This window comes from Panthera leo, chromosome A1 (genome assembly GCF_018350215.1).
Source record: "Panthera leo isolate Ple1 chromosome A1, P.leo_Ple1_pat1.1, whole genome shotgun sequence".
Classification (NCBI taxonomy): domain Eukaryota; kingdom Metazoa; phylum Chordata; class Mammalia; order Carnivora; family Felidae; genus Panthera; species Panthera leo.
This window is the reverse complement of record NC_056679.1, coordinates 5002826-5022101: the sequence shown is the minus strand read 5'-3', so window position 1 is coordinate 5022101 and position 19276 is coordinate 5002826. Positions and strand designations below refer to the sequence as shown.

At 39.5% G+C, this 19276-nt stretch overlaps 1 protein-coding gene across 2 annotated transcripts in view; it reads right to left on the bottom strand.

Annotated features, from left to right (window-relative positions):
- The window catches only part of NUP58 (nucleoporin 58), a 50040-nt gene that overhangs the window by 28197 nt on the left and 2567 nt on the right, over nt 1-19276 (bottom strand). For both annotated transcript variants that reach the window (XM_042934009.1, XM_042933954.1), the window contains exons 2-8: nt 16696-16838; nt 12709-12858; nt 11886-12023; nt 8208-8318; nt 2670-2694; nt 1505-1570; nt 1015-1189 (exon numbers count right to left, since the gene is read on the bottom strand). In XM_042934009.1, coding sequence (XP_042789943.1) covers nt 1015-1189; nt 1505-1570; nt 2670-2694; nt 8208-8318; nt 11886-12023; nt 12709-12858; nt 16696-16838 — 808 coding nt within the window. The remainder of the gene's footprint in view (nt 1-1014; nt 1190-1504; nt 1571-2669; nt 2695-8207; nt 8319-11885; nt 12024-12708; nt 12859-16695; nt 16839-19276) is intronic.

Sequence of the window (19276 nt, the reverse complement as noted above, 5' to 3'; positions counted from 1 at the left end):
GCTAAGAGAGTGGATCTTAAAAATTCTCATCTCAAGTGGGAAAGGTTTTTAGCTAAGCATGGTGGTAAATGTTAACTAGATTTGTTATGGCCATTTTGCAATAAAAATAAATATTGAATCATTATGTTGCACAGCTGAAACTAATGTAGTGTTATATGTCAATCATATTTCAAACAAAAAAGACATATAAGCAACTTTAATATTTTTACTTAAAATATAAAAGTAAATCATCTACCATCATTCTTCCCCACCAAAATAGATAAGAACGATATATATATATATATATATATATATATACACACACACACAAAGTATGTATTTTTGTATATATTTAATATTTACAAAGCATGATATAGTTTTTATTTAATCACTGACAGACTTTTAAAAAAACGTTTTTCTGTCTAGCTTGTGTAATGCAGCAACTTAGCCAGTGGTCACTCTTAGAAAGCAAACTCGTCAGGAGCATCAACTCTAGAGTTGGATTACAAGGGTCAGAAACCAAGCTCTTCCATTTATTAACAAAGCTCTCTGCCCACTGTCTTATTTATATAAGGAAGATAAGAGTGCCCACCTCACAGAGCTGTCATGAAAACTAAACTGGATTAATAAATTGCTTAAAATACCGCCTCATATGGGGCACCTGGGTGGCTCCGTTGGTTAAGCATCTGACTTTGGCTCAGATCATGCTCTCATGGTTCATGGGTTCAAGCCCTGCATCGGGCTCCACACTGTGTAGAGCCTGCTAGGGATTCTCTCGCTCCCTCTCTCTCTGCCGCTCCCCTCCTCGTGCTCTCGCTCTCTCTCTCTCTCTCAATAATAAAAACTAAAAAACAAAAAAACACTGCCTCATACACAGTAAGCACTCAATACAAACTAGCAACTATTATTATTACAGCAATTTAAAACCGTACAAGCTATATGTAGTAAATCCTGATTTTATAAAAGACTGATTTCATTTGAAAAAAAACATGGCAAAACAAAACCCTACAGTAAAACGACTGTAAGTTCATTTACCTGAGCAGTTTCTATTTTCAACTTGTCAATATTGAGAGTGTTTCTCTGTAATCCACTGGCAGCTAGTGACAGAAGCTGCTTCAGAGCTTTAATATCTTCTTGTACTTTAAGCATTGCTTTTGAAGACATTCTACTAATTTCCTCTTGTACCTGTTTCTGTTCCTTCACAAATTTCCTAAAAAGATACATAAAACTAAATTGAAAAAAAAATACACCTTTGGTTTCCTATAGAAAAAAAGTACCCTTACAATAGGCTGGCCAGAGTCCTGGTGTTTTAAGAAGGAAATATTAAAAATTCAACTACAGTTCACATTCTTTTTTGAGAATGACAGTTAACAAAAATTTAAGTCCTGTTCTGCTTTCTCTCTAGTTTCTAAAAACATTAAAATTTTTACCCAAGTTAAAACGTTTAAGAGAAAGAGATGTTCCCCCTAAAATATATTCTAGCATTCTTCAAAATGACTTATCTAATTATGTTTGACACACTTACTGGAGATTTTCAACATCCTGGCAGATGACAGGAGGTAGATTTTCATCCTTCAGTGCTTTACTATCCCTAAGAAAAATGCCACAGATGTATTAAAGCCATTGAGGTAATAAAAAGCTGACGGCTGAGTTCCACTAGAGTATGTTAAGAGAGAAGAAGATAAAGCAAATATTCCCCATTTATACATTTCATGAATGATTTCAAAGCTCTTTATAAACAACTATAAATTTCTTGACCTTTAAAATAACTTTAACAATTCACCTGACATAGAGAGATCTTTTCTAAAAAGACTGGCACCTATTACAAGTAAACATAAATGCATTTGACTAAATGTTTAAGAAAAAAATTTAGAAAATACAACAGATTAAATATTGAATTAAGTTGCCCCGGCTCAAAAATTCTACGACTGTCATTTCATTCGGTTAAAAAATATTAAAAAATTCTTTAGAGTCTACAAAACTTCTCATAATGAGATGCTCCAAATATTTTACTTTATTTTATAATTTCAATTTGTTTTTCAATAAAATAAGACCTAGGAATAGCTTAAGGAAATCATACATGTGTAATGAGGATAGGAATAAGTGAAATTTGGCATGCCATAATGTAATTACCAGTTAAATTTCAGTCACAGATTTGCTACTAACTCCTTGCTATAACCTCTAGGCAAATCTCAGTCTCTTTCAGCTTCCTATTTATGTAATAGGGCTAAAATATACACAAGATGTTTTAGAGGCATGAACTTGATCATTTATTTACAACTGTTTTATTTAATGTAAAAAGTAGGTGAGAAAATACAAGTGGTAGTAAAAATAATGATCTTCGAACATACGATGTATATGGAGGCTCTTCTCCCTCTTCATCATCATAAAATAAATGGTACTGGTGTAGTAACTTACATCTAAAAGGTATGTTTAGATATAAAATTGGGCATAAAGTGTTCTGGAAAGAATTGGTTGTAAGTTTTCCAAATGATTAAAACTTGAAGATTTGACCATCCCATAATCTTTCCAGAGCATAGGTTTATTATTTATTTTTGACAAAAACTGATGCAAAGAATTTTTCTTCTAAATGCCTATATGGTTTCATTTACTTCCAACCATACCATTTGCCTACTATTTAATAAATAAAACTCAATTAAAATATTTTAAAAGTTAGACTGTAAACTTACTCTGGTCTTGTTCCTGTTTTATCACCTAGAAAATTCAAGAAGCTTCATGTAAAAACAGGTCATTCAACAATGTCTTCCAAATAGAAGTTTCAATTTAATGCAAGCTAAGGTATATACAGAAACTGTTCAGCATTTCTTAGACTGCCTCTTAAACAGCACGTGAGGCCATGACGTGTCACCAACTTGAAACAGAGCACGTTATGGAGACATGTTTGTGTACATATAAACAGACAGTTATATAGCTGATTTGTATCTATCTCATTCAAGGGCCGAATCTTCCTCTTTCAACGGTCTTCCATGAGAAATATTCCGGCCTAGCAGTTTAACTCCTGAAAGTTCTACTTGACACTTTTTTAGATTAGAATATTAAAATATATCAGATGACCTGATCATCTCTAAATATTTTACAAAAGCAGCAAATTTTTTTAAAAATGAAGTCTTTAATGTGTGCAGATATAGCAACAACTTTCTCACTAATTACACCTACTTAGTAGTTATCATTAATAGCATATATCTATATAAGCAGAAAAGTAAAAAAAGCTCCTTCAGCAAAATGCAGTGACTTACTTTCTGCTCTTCCAAAATTTGTCACTATAAAGACCCACTTATTAAAATTTTTTTAACGTTTATTTATTATTGAGAGACAGAGAGAGACAGAGGGTGAGCAGGGGAGAGGCAGAGAGAGAGGGAGACACAGAACCTGAAGCAGGCTCCAGGCTCTGAGCTATCAGCACAGGGCCCGACACAGGGTTTGAACTCACAAACCGCGAGATCATGACCTCAGCCGAAGATGGATGCCCAATCGACTGAGCCACCCAGGCGCCCCAAGACCCGCTTATTTAAAAAAATATATAGGAACACACAAAACTGAATCCCACCAAAGAACCTCAGTGGTTCGTCTTCCAGGCTTTTTCTGTACTTACACATTTTTAAAAGCAGTCAGGATTACTAGAAGTAATATTTCAACACATTTTTTCAGCATGTTATAAGTTTTCCATGTCACTTAACGTGACTTTAAATGACCATAGGATATGATGATGTAGCTGTATTGGAACCTTTATGCCCAACCCTCTTCTTAACATATGACCATTCACTACATAAACAATGCCGCTACAGTCGATATAGTTATCCATAAATACTTGTTCACTACTTTATTTGTATTCCAAAAAAGAAGAATTTATAGGTCAAAGATTATTTCAGGGAAGGCCTCTGACATATTATCAAACTGATCCTTTAACACAGTTGTTCCAATTTATCCTCCCAACTACTAGGAATAAGAGTAGCTTTTCCAAGGTGCCTGGGTGGCTCAGTCAGTTAAAGAGTCTGACTCTTGATTTTGGCTCAGGTCACGATCTCACGGATTGTGAAATCGAGCCTCACGTCGGGCTCCGCACTGACAGAGCACAGCCTGCTTGGGATTCTCTCTCTCTCTCCCTCTGCCCCTACCCTGCTCATGCTCTCTCTCTCAAAATAAATAAAAAATAAACATTAAAAAAAAAAGTACCTTTCCCATCACACTCTCAACAATGAACTTATGTTTTAAAAAAATCACTGCTGGTATTTAAGTGGAAAATGCCACTTCATTATAATGCAAATTCCTATTTCTGACAGTACTAAGTAAAATACTTCAAATGTTAAACAAGTATATTTCTCCTTTTGTGAACAGTCTGTTCAGGTTATTTGGGTATCTCTGAGGTATTTTTCTTATTGCTTCTAAGAGCTATTTCAACATTAAGTATATAATTCTTTGTCTCATGTATTTCATGTGTCTATTTCTAAAATTAGATCCTACTTTTAAGATACATCTCAGTTTCAGATGTTAAAATGTGAAAATATAAGCATCTAGAAATGAAGCATTTTAGTCCCAATTTGTCATTTACCTTCTTCCTTTGTCCATGCGGTTTCTTTTGTTTACCTCTTTAATCCAACTATAGTTTCTTTTTCCCTATTTTGTATTGCACAGATGCTAAGATTTCTCTCCTTCACAGTTGAACGTTTCTGAAACCGGTACCCACGTTCTCCAGATGGGTGTCTCCAATTTGATGAGACACAGCAATATAAAGTAGGGATTTAATTTTTTTCTAGATAGTTCAACTTCTTTATTGACTCAAGTACTGTTTTGCTCTCTGACATTCCATTCTTATTATATTTACAAAAGTTTACACACGGACAAACCTGTGTATATAAAACTTGGGCCTGCTTTTAGCTCACTCTGGGCGGGCGGACTAGCGCGTGTAGCTTTGCCCCTCTTAATACCCGCGGGCTGCTTTGAGAGCGTCCTACTAGAGCTCCGCGTCTGCTCTTGCCTTCCCGCACACCATCTCCCACGTGGCTCTCCTAACCGTCTTCTTCAAACACGTATCTCAGGTCACATCACCCACATCACAGCCCTGCGAGGTCTCAGCCGTCCCCAGTGTAATCCAAAGCTCCTCAACGTGGCACCCAAGGCCCTTGGTGACCTCTGCAATCTCCTCGTCCTGTTCTGTAGCTGGTCTTCCAGCAGTTCCTCAGAAAAGGGCTAAGATCATCGTCATCCCCAGGCCCAGCTCCATACCGCGCCTCCTCACACAACTTTGCTTCCTACCACTCTTGATCTGATTAAATCCAGTAACGCAGGTCCAGGCTAACTGATGTAGCCACTAGAAAGACAGAAAGCCTCAGGTTAAAAAAGAACCCCTTGACACGTAGGAGCAGACGACAGGGAACCAGAGGTGGCACATGAAGTCACGTGCGCTTATTCCACGATTCCTCTGGCTCAACGCTCACCAAGGTTGTGGGCGGAAGACAAGGGAGGGAGGGCCCAGGAAAAAGCGGGGAGATTAACTCCTTACATTTCTCTTCCTCCTTTGCCTCACTCAGCCCTTTCACGTGGAGCCTAAAAGCAATTACAATAAAGAGAGAAGCAGTTTCATGAATGAAAGTAGTTGGAGGGTACCAAGCTGCTCTAGCTGAGTAAAAAAAGAAGCTGCTAAAATATCTAAGGTTTTTTCTAAGTATGGAGTCGCTACACAGAAAACTAAAAACAAGAGCTACACCCCTATGTTTAGAAATTAGTCAACTTTTGGGGCACCCGGGGGGCTCAGTCGGTTGAGTGTCCAACTTTGGCTCAGGTCATGATCTCACGGTTTGTGAGTTCGAGCCCCCCGTCGGGCTCTGTGCTGACAGCTCGGAGCCTGGAGCCTGCTTCGGATTCTGTGTCTCCCTCCCTCTCTCTGCCCCATCCCCACTCATGCTCTGTCTCTGTCTTAAAAACAAATAAAACATTAAAACAAAAAAAAAGAAATTAGTCAATTTTCATTCAAAGAAAAACAATCCTAAATATTCTAAGTTTAAAAGGATTTTCCCAGGGGTGCCTGGGTGGCTCAATTGGTTAAGCATTCAGCTCTTGATTTCGGCTCAGGTCATGATTTCACGGTTCGTGAGATCGAGAGCAAGCCTGCTTGGGATCCTCTCCCTCTGCCCTGCCTCAGCTCGTGCACATGCATGCTCTCTCACTCTCAAAATAAAAATAAACGTAAAAAAAAAAAAAGGATTCTGCCAACTTTTAGGATAGTACTTCACCCTAGCATAGTATCTCTTCACAATAAAAACCATGTCCCGGGGCGCCTGGGTGGCTCAGTCGGTTAAGCGGCCGACTTCAGCTCAGGTCATGATCTCACGGTCCGTGAGTTCGAGCCCCGCGTCGGGCTCTGTGCTGACCGCTCAGAGCCTGGAGCCTGTTTCGGATTCTGTGTCTCCCTCTCTCTGACCCTCCCCCGTTCATGCTCTGTCTCTCTCTGTCTCAAAAATAAATAAACGTTAAAAAAAAAAAAAAAAATTAAAAAAATAACCATGTCCAAAACAAAAAAATTCTCACATATGGACACAGCACATTTTACGCCTTCATCTACTGCCTCATTTTTAATTCTTCATGGGGTTTTAATGCAATGTGCATGCATATGCCCTAGTGAACATGTTTTCATCAGAGGCAGAAGAGACATTGCAAAACAAAACAAACAATCACACACATGGAACCAGCAACACTAAAAAACTTTTGAAAATGAATCTGGATTGACAATTTTTAAAAAGAATACCCAGCATGGCAGGAGCATAGTGAGAAGGGCATTTTCTTTTCTTTTTTTTTTTTTTAACATTTATTTTATTTTTGAGACAGAGAGAGACAGAGCATGAATGGGGGAGGGGCAGAGACAGAAGGAGACACAGAATTGGAAGCAGGCTCCAGGCTCTGAGCCACCAGCCCAGAGCCCGACGCGGGGCTCGAACTCACGGACTGCGAGATCATGACCTGAGCTGAAGTCGGACGCTTAACCGACTGAGCCACCCAGGCGCCCCGAGAAGGGCATCTTCATACTGGCTGGTGGGAAATAAATTGGTAAAACCTTTCTGGAAAGTAATTTCACAATATACACTAAGAGTCTCCAAAATTGTTTCTCTCTCCAAACCAATGATTCAGTTTCTAGGTTATCTGTCCTAAAAAATTAACTGAAAATATGAATGAAAAGTTATACTAAAAGCAAACACCTAGACAGCATTTACTGTTTGCCTGGCTCTGCTGAAGTTTTATGAATAGTAATCCTCAGACCAACACCATGAAGTAGGTACTGTTACGTTGGGCCCACTTTACAGATAAAGAAACTAAAGCCCAGAGGCATAAACAACTTGAGTAAGGTCACAGAGCTTGTAAACAGTTGAGCAGACCTGAACCCAGGCAATTTCAGCCCGAGTGTACATCTTTAAAGTACAATACTATGTTGCCTTTCCCTATAAAGATGCCCGATACAGTGATACTTCCCAGAAGACCTAAAAACAAATATTAATAATAGAATGATGGCTAATGATACATCCATTCATAAAACTGATATTAAGCTACATTAAAATATTTCTAAAGAATTACTGAGTTGGCAAATACTTCTGATAGAACACATGAGAAAGAACAGGTTATAAATAAAGGAATATAGTTGACCTTTGAACAACACAGGGGTTAAGGGGTGCCAACCTCACAGGCAGTTGAAAATCCACATATAACTTTAGACTCCCCAAAACTTAACTACTAATAACCTACTTCTGACCCAAAGCTTTACCAATAACATAAACAATCAATGAACACACACTACGTACGTTACGTATATTATACACTGTATTCTTACAATCAGATAAGCTAGTGAAAAGAAAACACTATTAAGAAAACTATAAGGAAGAAAAAACGCACTTCCGGTGCTGTTACTTATTGGAAAAACCCAGACGTGGACTTGCACAGTTCAAAGCGTGTTGTTCAAGTGTCAACTATAGTATGTGCTCATGATCCCAACTTAAGAATATATATTAATACACACATGAAGATAGCTACGTAAGGCATATGCACATACAAATCTCAGTTTTCTACAAAAAGAAAATCTTAAACACACACCACATGCGTCATTTGGGAAATACAATCAAATTTAAAAGTCAAAACTTTACTACTTAATATGTAACTAACATCTTCCAGACACAGGAGTTTAAGTCACTGTAAGAACATAAAATTATAGTAACATTACTTACTCTTTTTATCTGATGAGCTACTAAAATCTATACCACCAAGGCCTTCACTGCCAGCAGTTGAAGTAGCTGCCGTGGTTCCCAAAGTCAAGCCTAAAGCATTCTGCCCAAGTCCTACAAATAAACCAAATATTATTTATAAGCCCAGAGGGATAAACATCCACTGCCTCATTTTTCACTGAAAGTCTTCATAATTTCACCTTAATGACCAAAGCATTCAAATTGCTTTTAAGTTGGATCCTGGATTTTCTTCATACTTGATTTAAGCAAATAACAAGAACAAGTCTAGAGTATGCTTTGGACAAAGACTGATAGTCTTGCTGGGATCCGATGGTATAAGGAGTTTGATGATGTAATTTTGATTTCTTTACTTTTTAGGCAATCTTTTTAGGTGTAGCTGACACACAATGTCACATTAGTGTCAGGTGTACAATGGTGACCTGACAAGTCGACACATCACGCTATGTTCACAAGTGTAGCTACCCCATGTGTCACCACACAACCTTATTACAGTACCACTGACCATATTCCCTGGGCTGTACCGCTCATCCCCGAGATTTGTTCAGTCCGCAACTGGAAGCCTGCACCACCTACTCACCTTCGCCCATTTTGCCCATCCTCCTACCCCACCCACTCTGACAACCATCACTTTGTTCTCTGTATTTATGGATCTGTATCAATTTTTCTCTACCAGAAGGATCAGAGAGTGTAGGTTAATTCAATACATGTGAACAATCCATTTTATTTGTTGCTTTTTAACCCCTCTCTACAAAAGCAGTTTTAGCTTGTACACTTTCAGGTGAACGCTTCACGTCTTCCAACCAGGCTTTGGAATCGTATACTTTTAAAATTACCTAGTACTGGATGTGTGAATTAACTTGATAGAATCCCTTTACAATGTATATGTATGTATCAAATCATCATGCTCTACACTTTAAATATCTTACAATTTTATTTCTCAATTATACCTCAGTGAAGGTGGGGATGGACAGATAAATAAAACAGTAATGATTTGTAAGGTTTCAGTATTAATATAAAGCAAATAGTTTTACTATTAATAAATTTAAAGAGCTGACAGTTGGAAGCCTTACAGTTCAAACATCATCAAAACTGCATACTCCCAAGTTCTTTTCATAAACCTTAAAAAAGAAAGAAAAGAAAATTCATGTATTTAAATCCCACCTGACTGACAAAAGGAATTGAAGGGGCTAGACTGTTAATCTTAAATTATTAATGTATGCTTGTGAACCAAGTAGCAAAATTTTAGAGACCTTGCATTGGTAAATCACAGAAGTCCATGCGTTCCCAAGCTGACAATACGGACAGTATGCTATTTAGAGAAACAGTAGGATGTACTGGGTCTGAGCACAGGAAGACTGAAAGCTGGATTCAAACACTGGCAATGTGTGAAAAAAACAATGCTAAACATACGTTAATTTTTTAAAGTCAATGGCATCTTTAGGTTAGCATAACCATAAATTAAGCACTGATGTGTGTCTAGAGCCTAAGAAAAATTAGAACAGACCTAAAAACTCATCAGCAGACACAAAAACAAAACTCAACCTCCCCTATTATTTTTGTGTTTTGCTCTCACAGGAACCTTTAGAAAAGATGTTTAAATATTTATCCTGCAAGGAAATGTACGTTATAGTCATCCACTGATTTGTTTCTTTGAAGACATTTTGAGTACCTAAAAGGTTAGACAATACTGACAAAGATAAGTGTTTGAAAGATCAAAGCAAACTTGAACACCACAAATTTCTACAGCTTATCCTGACGAACTCAAACTCCTTTTTCCCTTTTCCACTGACCCAGAGTTTCTTCATTGAATTTAGTATCTGAATAGAGGACACAAAAGAACCATAACTAATAGAAAACATCAGGTCATACTCCATCTCTCCCACATACCAATTATTAGACACATATTAGGTGTTCAGCAAAACTTCTGAAAATCAAATAGCCCTTATAAATGAACATATGTATTGGAAATTCTGTGATTTCAACACGTTATCAACTTTTCTTTTTATTAAAAAATTTTTTCTTTTAGTGTTTATTTACTTGTGAGACAGGGAGAGACAGAGCACAAGCAGGGGAGGGGCAGAGACAGAGTGGGAGACACGGAATCCAAGGCAGGCTCCAGGCTCTGAGCTGTCAGCACAGAGCCCGACGCGGGGTTCGAACCCACGAACCCGTGAGATCAAGACCTGAGCTGAAGTCGGATGCTTAACCGACTGAGCCACCCAGGCGCCCCAACACGTTATCAACTTTTCCTAACTCATAAATTAGGTTAGGAAACAGAAACTCTTTTTTTGAGAGAGAGAGAGAGAGAGAGAGAGAGAGAGAGAATGAATACAAGCAGGGGAGGGGCAGAGAGAGTGAGAGAGGGAGAAAGAATCCCAAAGACGCTCCATGCTTGGCACAGAGCCGGAGACGGGGATCGATCCCACAGCCGTGAGATCAAGACCTAAGCCAATATCAAGTCAGATGCTTAACCCACCGAGCCACCCAGGCGCCCCAAACAGAAATTCTTGATTCTATATTGCTATGTGAGATAATTATACAATGTCTTCAAATCAGAGGAAAGCTTTTGTCACTTCCACATAGCCCCAATGGCTGTCCTGTATTATATTACTGTGTTACATTATATACATTATCATGTTTCCTCTATTATACATTCCTAATATTCAAAACATGGTAAGGTAGAATCCTTAACATGAGGCCAATCTCAAAATAAGCATGAAATGAAAACTCAATCTAAGATAGAAAACATTAAGTATTCTCTGCCAAGTGAATTGATACTTTAGTATTTTGTCTGACTATAATAAATTTAATACTTGTGTTTTAAAACTTTGCTTTCAAAACATGCTAATACCCTTTCCTGATGTCTTTAATGGAAAGCCATTCTTACAACCAGAGCTTAAAAGGTCAAGTTGTCTTACAATGAATTTAGATACTAAATGATTCAAGTTAAGCAACTGTCTTTTATTAAAAAGACAAGTTTCCCTAGAATAGTCTACTCCTGAGGTGCCTGGGTGGCTCAGGCAGTTAAGCAACCAGCTTCAGCTCAGGTCATGATCTCACAGTTCGTGAGTTCGAGCCCCGCGTCAGGCTCTGGGCTGATGGCTCAGAGCCTGGAGCCTGCTTCGGATTCTGTGTCTCCCTCTCTCTCTGCTGCTCCCCCGCTCACACTCTGTCTTGCTTTCCTTCAAAAATAAATAAACATTCAAAAAAAAAAAAATTTAGAATAGTTTACTCCTCCTTAAACAGGCCCCTCTTTGCTTCCTTATCTAGTCAGTCAATACTGAGGGGCCCCTGGGTGGCTCAAACGGTTAAGTGCCCAACTCTTGATATCAGCTTAGGTCATTCTTGCAGTCATGAGACTAAGCTCCACGTCAGGCTCTGCACTGAGCACGGAGTGAGATTCTCTCTCCCTCTCTGCCCCTCCCCTGCTCATGTGCTCTAAATAAGTAAATAAAAATATTGAGCAGAAAAATCTATTTCTACATGGCTAAGATGTCTAATTATGTATGAAAAACATTATTTTTTAATTCAGTGTTCATACTGAACAAAAAATCTATAGGTTAAAGAGATAAAATGATCTGTTCAAAAGGCTGAAATAGAGATAAAGTAAATTTCAAAATAAATAGTTACTATTTCTGGAATGTAAACACCATCAATTACCTGATGTTGCTGTGTTCGAACTCTGGAAAAGCGAACCTCCCAAACCAGCTAAGGCTCCCCCTAGAGAGAGGCTTGTTGATGCAGTAGTAGTCGTGGCTGTTGTTCCACCCAAGTTATTTAGGGTAAATCCTGTAGATGCTGTAAAAAATGAAATTGTAAGGCTTCATAAGGAAACATCATTTCTAAGAACACCAGAGAAAATAAAAACACTTCCCAAGAAATGCAAAAAGCAAAAAAACAAAAACACAACAAACAACCCTTCATGTCCATGATAAAATTCACTTAGGAAAAACTACGCATTAAAGATGAAATTATATATATACCTAAGAACAAAGAGAAATCCTACCTTCAGAGCAAAACCCAGTGACAGAAAGAAGAGTTCTGGGTAATACTACAATGGTATCAGGTAACTGATTCCGGACAGTAATAAGGAGTTTTTCCACCCAGGACACCAACTTCGCCTTTGAAATGGAATGAATCCTAAGCCAGGCAGTATTTATGCAAACTCTTTACCCTTCCCTGTCACCAAAATGCTCCTTGAAAACAAAGTGGATATTAATAATTTTACATTTTGCCTCTCACTCTGTCCCTGCTTTGCTCTGTAAATAGAGACTGACCTCCAAGATGGTCCCTCCTGCTTTAAGGACCAGTGATGACCTTCTTCACAAATCAGTAGTTTACTAGGTCAAAACCGCCTCATGGTTGAAATAAAAACTTTCCGAAACCAAAGTTATCTTTGATAATAAAGGTGGATACCTATGTTCACCAACGACAAAACTATTCAATTCAACCGTAAAAGGCGGCTTCTCCCATGGTGCCTCACCTGCAGGAGTTGACGTCAGAGCAGACGACAGAGTAAGACCAGTAGCTGAGGTAGAAGCAATAGGCAGAGCAAATGGTGTGGCAGATGCAGCAGGTTTAGTGAATCCTAAACTGAAACCCGTCGCAGATGCGGATGTTGTGGCTGGCGTTCCTGTGCAAACAGACAAACAGCTCCTATTTTACCGTAAGTGTGCATCATACCAGTTTCAATCAGGATCCCTAAAAGACAGAGTCCATCTACTCTTGCAGACAGAACAAGGATACGTGTACTTGTATGTGCACGAAAAAGTAACACAAAAGGTGGGACCAAACCAGGGTGCACACTTAAAAAAGACGGCCCTGTGATTTAAGAACAGCAAAAAAAGTCCAGTCACTGTGGTAATGTTGAAATCCATTTTCAGCTCTACCCCTGAAGGTACCTAAAATAGCATTTACCCTTCCTTTATACTCAGCAGAAAAGTCTCCCTCCCCTCCAAGGCTCTTTAAACCAGCATTCTCTACCGCCTAGTGTTCTGGGTTTCTGTCAGCTCCCGCTACTCCTCTCAGTCTCCTTCCGTCCATCTCCTTCCTCTGTTCACTTCTTAAATGAGGCTGCCTATGGTACCAGGCCTGCTTCCTTACTTCCCAACCGCAGAATTTCAACCACAGAAACATGGTCTTAATTTACACCCCCTGGAGTCTCCCTGGCTAGCTCTGCCTGGATGTCCCTCGGCACCTCTGCATCCCCCTAGACAGAAGCACTCCTAAATCCCCTGTCGTGGTCCTCTCAGCTGCTCGTGCCAGAAACCACGACCCTCCCTGACGCCCCTCCTCTCTCCTACATCCTACTAGCCACAAACCCTGTCAATGCTCCTGCAGAAATATCCCTGGATTACAAGCATCTTCAAAAACCTTAGCTCAGGCCATCTCCCTCTCCAGAACTATTATCACAACCTCTTGATTTGTTTCTGTGCTGTCAGTCCTTCTAACCTCTAATCTATTCTTTGAATCAGTTAGTTACTTTAAAAACAAGCGAGAATACCAACAAAAAATAATGCCCTGCTGATTCTCCCGGACTGAAGGCTCCCATTAGCTCTCTACTATCTCTACGCTACAGCCTAAAGGGCTGGCACACAACCACCTTTCCTATCTTGTCCCAACTTGCTCCTCAAATCCCCTCTCCGTACCATTCCCACCTCTGAATCCAAAACTCTAAGAACCGACTATTTTTCGTACTTCCCCGTCCTTTTGTAACTGGGCCTTTGCACTTTCCATTCCTGCATCAGGAATAATGTCTCCTGCCCCCCAAATAAACTTCTACCCTTTTCTTTCTCTTCCTTCCTTGGTGCCTTTCATACATCTGTTACGGCCTTTATCAGATCACACAAGAACATATTACTACACCTGCCTGTCACCTTCACCTCGGAACACACCGAATGCCCTGCTCACACACTCTGTAGTTCTTGACATCGTCCGCCCCGCCCTCACCACCAGTACCATCGCCACACCAACAGCTAATACTAAATGCTCAAACCGTCATGCACGCCTAAGGCCACGCGGTTCGGAAGCAGCAGCTGCTCAAAACTACTAAATGAAGACATGTATGACAACCTGCGTTTTGGCTTCTCCTGAGAGCACGAAGAAGCCAGAAACTAAGCTTCTGGATTGTCCTTACCACAACCAGAAGTTCCTGCCAGAGTACAGTGCTTTGAAATCCTGCACGGGTCCGACAATCTCAGAAAATGAAAGAATGCAACTGCTTGTCCTTGAAGCCAATCCTGTCCAAACCGCTGGGAGTAAACACATGTGCGATGCTTTCTCCTGATCCCAGGTGAGTAGCATCCAAATGAAAAAAGTCCACCAATCTTGAATTTATTTCAACTTTTGGTTTAACTTTAATTAATAAATTTAATTTTAATTGAGGCTCCTCGCTGTCCTTTCATTCATTCCTCTCCTTTGACATTATTAATCGCCATTCTAGTTACTCATGTTCCATTTGGCGTCTCACTGCAGAGAACGAGGGTATTTTTGAGCCAGAAGGAAGTCAAAAACTTTCTAGTCTAATACTTTCACTTTATAGGGAACTAAAAGCTGCCAGATATTACATGACTACCTAAGACCTCACAACGACTTGGGAGGTATAAGCAGGGTTTAATTCCAAGACTTCTGAGCTATGTAGTGTGGTGCTTTCTTCACTACAAGGACTCAAATAACTGCAAACTGTAATGTGGAATTTCCACAGAAAAACCACTTCTGTATTTAAGGCTTTTTTTCTGAATTAAAAAGTCACTGACTTTTTTAAAACACGCCAGTACTGAAAGGTTCTGTGATGAGTGTCTGTGATCTCTGTTAGGTTCCTTACATGCTTCCTTCTATACCCCAGCTCTGTGAGATATTACGAGCAGAGTAGAAAACCACAGATCTGGGAATCTTTCCTCAAAAATTCTTACACAGAGTTAATCCTGTAGTTATAGTTGTTGCTATTCCTGGAGACAAAAAAAGAAATAAAATTTAATTCATCAGCGGAAGATGGCATTTTGGGGGTTTATCACAAGGGCAGACTTGGAATCATCTTCAGGGTGTGATAACACTACTCAGACGACCAGTATCTCCCACCATGACCACTAACACAAACGTTCTTCCTATAGCACTGGTTTTCATATTGCAAGCTGTATATAATTTTGATTAATTAGGAAATAAAATTTATAAAATGCAAACAACTACTGCTTCTGACAAAATCAGGCAAGGAGAAAAAAAAAGCTACTCTGAGCAAAACACTGGCACGCAGAGCTATTTCAAGAAGCTCCCTGGTTGGTGTCACATCTACGCCTGCAGTTCTTACATTTTCTATGTGTGGCTGTGAAATGTTGCAATCAAAGCTGGAAGGTCAATGCAAAAGGTGGTAACAGAGACCAAGAGGCCCTGAGGGTAGAGAATAAAAAGTCAACAAGGGGGGCGCCTGGGTGGCGCAGTCGGTTAAGCGTCCGACTTCAGCCAGGTCACGATCTCGCGGTCCGTGAGTTCGAGCCCCGCGTCAGGCTCTGGGCCGATGGCTCGGAGCCTGGAGCCTGTTTCCGATTCTGTGTCTCCCTCTCTCTCTGACCCTCCCCCGTTCATGCTCTGTCTCTCTCTGTCCCAAAAATAAAATAAAAAACGTTGAAAAAAAAAAAAAAAAAAAAAAAAAAAAAGTCAACAAGGAAGTAAACTGTTTAAATGGCAGTACCAGTGAATCATATTTTTAACTTAATAATAAAATACCTGTAAGTATTAAAAAACAAACAACTTTTTATTATCAAAATGTCTACCTTTTCCCAGTGAGACAGTTGTTTTAATAATACAAAATCTTAAAACATCTCTTAGGAAGGCAAATTATAATTTTACAGTAAAACAGATGCTAACTGTCCCACATATGCTCAATTAAGTCCAAATTGGTAAACTCATCTTGACTAAGGTAAAACGCTGCATTACCATCTTTGTGTCAAGTTACAAAAACATTTTTTTTCTTATGAGAGATCTTATTTAATTCTTCAAATGTGTGTGTTTTCCTTCTTTACACAAAAATAGATTATAACTGGGGCGCCTGGATGGCTCAGTCAGTTAAGCATCCAACTTCGGCTCAGGGCATGATCTCGCAGTTCACGAGTTCGAGCCCCACATCGGGCTCTGGGCTGACAGCTCGGAGCCCGAAGACGACTTCACATTCTGTGTCTCCCTCTCTCTGCCCCTCCCGCACTCATGCTCTGTCTGTCTGTCTCTCTGCCTCTCAGAAAGAAACATTAAAAAAAAATTCTTTTAAATAGATTATAACCAACACGGGCCTATCACTGGTCCTTAATTCCACATGCCAATGTATTTTTTCATCTTAGTATTTACCATTTTCTCGGTCTGTCACCAATGACAATCCTTGTAAAGAGAAGGGATAGAGAACAGAACTAAAGAGAAGGGACAGAGAACAGAACTTGAAGAATAGCCCACACCTACTCCCTGCAAATGTGACAAGCCTCCTTACCTGTATTTGTTCCTCCCAGAGTGAACCCAGTGGTAGATTTCGGTCCAAAGAGGCCAGTTCCAAAACCACCTGAGGAAGCGGATGTAGTTGCAGGAGTTGCAGTGCTTCCAAGAGTTCCAAAATTGAGCCCCACCGAAGGGTTGCTTGTTACAAAAAAAAACCAAAAGAGAGTCTATTAGAGCCAGGATTTCTTTAAGAAAAATAAAAGTTCAAGGTTAATTACCTTCTTTCATTTAACATATTCAATATGCCTCCAGAGAATACAAAAGGAACTAACATTTTTAACCAACCAAACTCAAATATTTTCCTGTTCCCTTTAAAAATAAGTCACATATAAAAGTAGCCTTTAAAAATACAATGGGGGGGGGGGGCTGGGTGGCTCAGTCAGTTAAGCATCCAACTTTGGCTCCGATCATGATCTCGCGGTCTAGGAGTTTGAGCCCGCGTCAGGCTCTGTGCTGTCAGCTCAGAGTCTGGAGCCTGCTTGGAGTTCTGTCTCCCTCTCTCTCTGCCCCACCCTTGCTCATGCTCTCTGTCTCTCCCTCTCAAAAAAAAAAAAAGCTAGCATACTTTTAAATGGCTAGGGAAATGCTATGAATGTGGATCATTTTCTTCTGGAATGACTCATGTACAGTCCACATTTCCAAAAGCATTTGTTCTTCCCCAACTAATAATAACATAAAGAAAAATAACATACCCAGAAATAGAAAAGTTATTCTAAGCGGTCTTCACTACCTCTCTATTGCTATATTACCACATTCATGGAGTTGGGGTGGGGGTGGGGGGGCAGAGGACACAGGTATCTTGCCACCAAAACAGCAGTAAGAACTGGGGGCGGGGGTGAGAAGATGAGAAGGACTCAAGGTAACCTGGCAAGAGTAAAATGCAAAACAAAATTACCCTCGATCCAGAGTTTTTGAAAGCTTAACAAGAACAGCTGATAATAACAAGTGATATGAACAGAGTTCACAATTTTCAACTGTTCTTATCAAAACTTGGGGGCTCAAATTTGCTATCTATGGGTGGGAGAGCAAATTATGAAAATAAACAAGAAATCCTGACAATTTGCCACTTCAAAAATTGTGTAGGAGAGAATATATCAACATGTAACATAATGGGAGATCCCATTCATCCTGTATACGTACCTTTATTACTTCTCCCTCACCTTCCATACAGACATAATCACCGTAAGAGAAGCCAAGGTCAGTTTTAAAAAGTTTAAAAGTCTGGGATGTTTCAATTTAAGAAGGCAGTAGTGTTACGGCTGGGTTCCAGTACCAGCACCCCAGTGTCCTGGTACCTGTGTGACATTACTTAGTGTTTATGATTCTCTATTTCCTCATCTGCAAAATGGGAGTAACAGTGCCCACTTAACAGATTTTTTGAAAGATTAAGAGGTTAAATGTTACTACTGTCATCATAAGGAACACTTATAAATTCAATTAAACACATTATGTACAAGGTATTATGCCAGCTAATCACTGTAAGGGGAATAGAGACGAGCTTACTAAGAAGGTAGAACTTGAAATCAGTCATCGACACTGAGTAGGGAAGAAAAAAAAAAAGACTACACCCTCTGTCTTAGTTTATCACTGATTTTAAAATGATTTCTGTGAGCACAGGTGTATGTGTATCCCAGGTGTGCAGTACAGAGGGCTGGCAGAACAGGGTTGCAAAGTTTCACCAACAAAGCATAAATCCTAAACACTTAATCAACTGCATTAAAATGGTATTCTAGGGGGCACCTGGGTGGCTCAGTCGGTTAAGTGTCCGACTCTTAATTTCGGCTCAGGTCGTGATGTTGTGACTTGGGAGTTCGAGCCAGGTATCAGGCTTCCTGATAGCACGGAGCCTGCTTGGGATTCTCCCTCCCTGCCCCTCCTCACCCCAGTGCATGCACCTGCTCTCTTTCAAAAATAAACATTAGAAAAAAAAAAAAGATATTTAAATAAACACTATTGGCAAATTTTGCAAACATCAAATTAAAAAAATGGTTATTATGCTCCCCTGTCTCCCAAATAAATCAGTGATCCCATTTGGTTTTACTGCCATTCCGTAAAGACACAAAAGAAGTACAGCCAAGGTAGGTCTAAAAAGACAATTAAAATATTTAAAATGTCTTGATAACTGAAGACACAATGAAGTGTTTCATACCTAAATTTGAAAACATTACCAAAGAAATATATCAAAGTGGTATCTTCTTACTCAGAAAAGCAAGAGAAATTTCTCTGTGGCAGAGAAATTTACTTAATGAAAACCAAAAGCCACCCCAGACATGACCAATTTTTGCCTCAACCTGGTATTATCTGCTAGTCTCTTTAAGACGTGCTACAGAAAAGCCAAGTTGACTCCAGCAGATCAGGAATATTCTTTTAACTTCTCCAGCATGCCCTAATGTGGACTCAGGAGGTAACACTTACTGAGCACCTACCAAGCGCCAGGTGTGATGCTAAATACTTTCCATGCTTTATCCGATTCAACACCTCCGTGAGGTACATAGATGATACCCCTTTTCCAGACGTGGGAACTGTTGGACAGTAACGTTGCTGAAACGATTTACCTAGAGACCAAATCGCTAGAT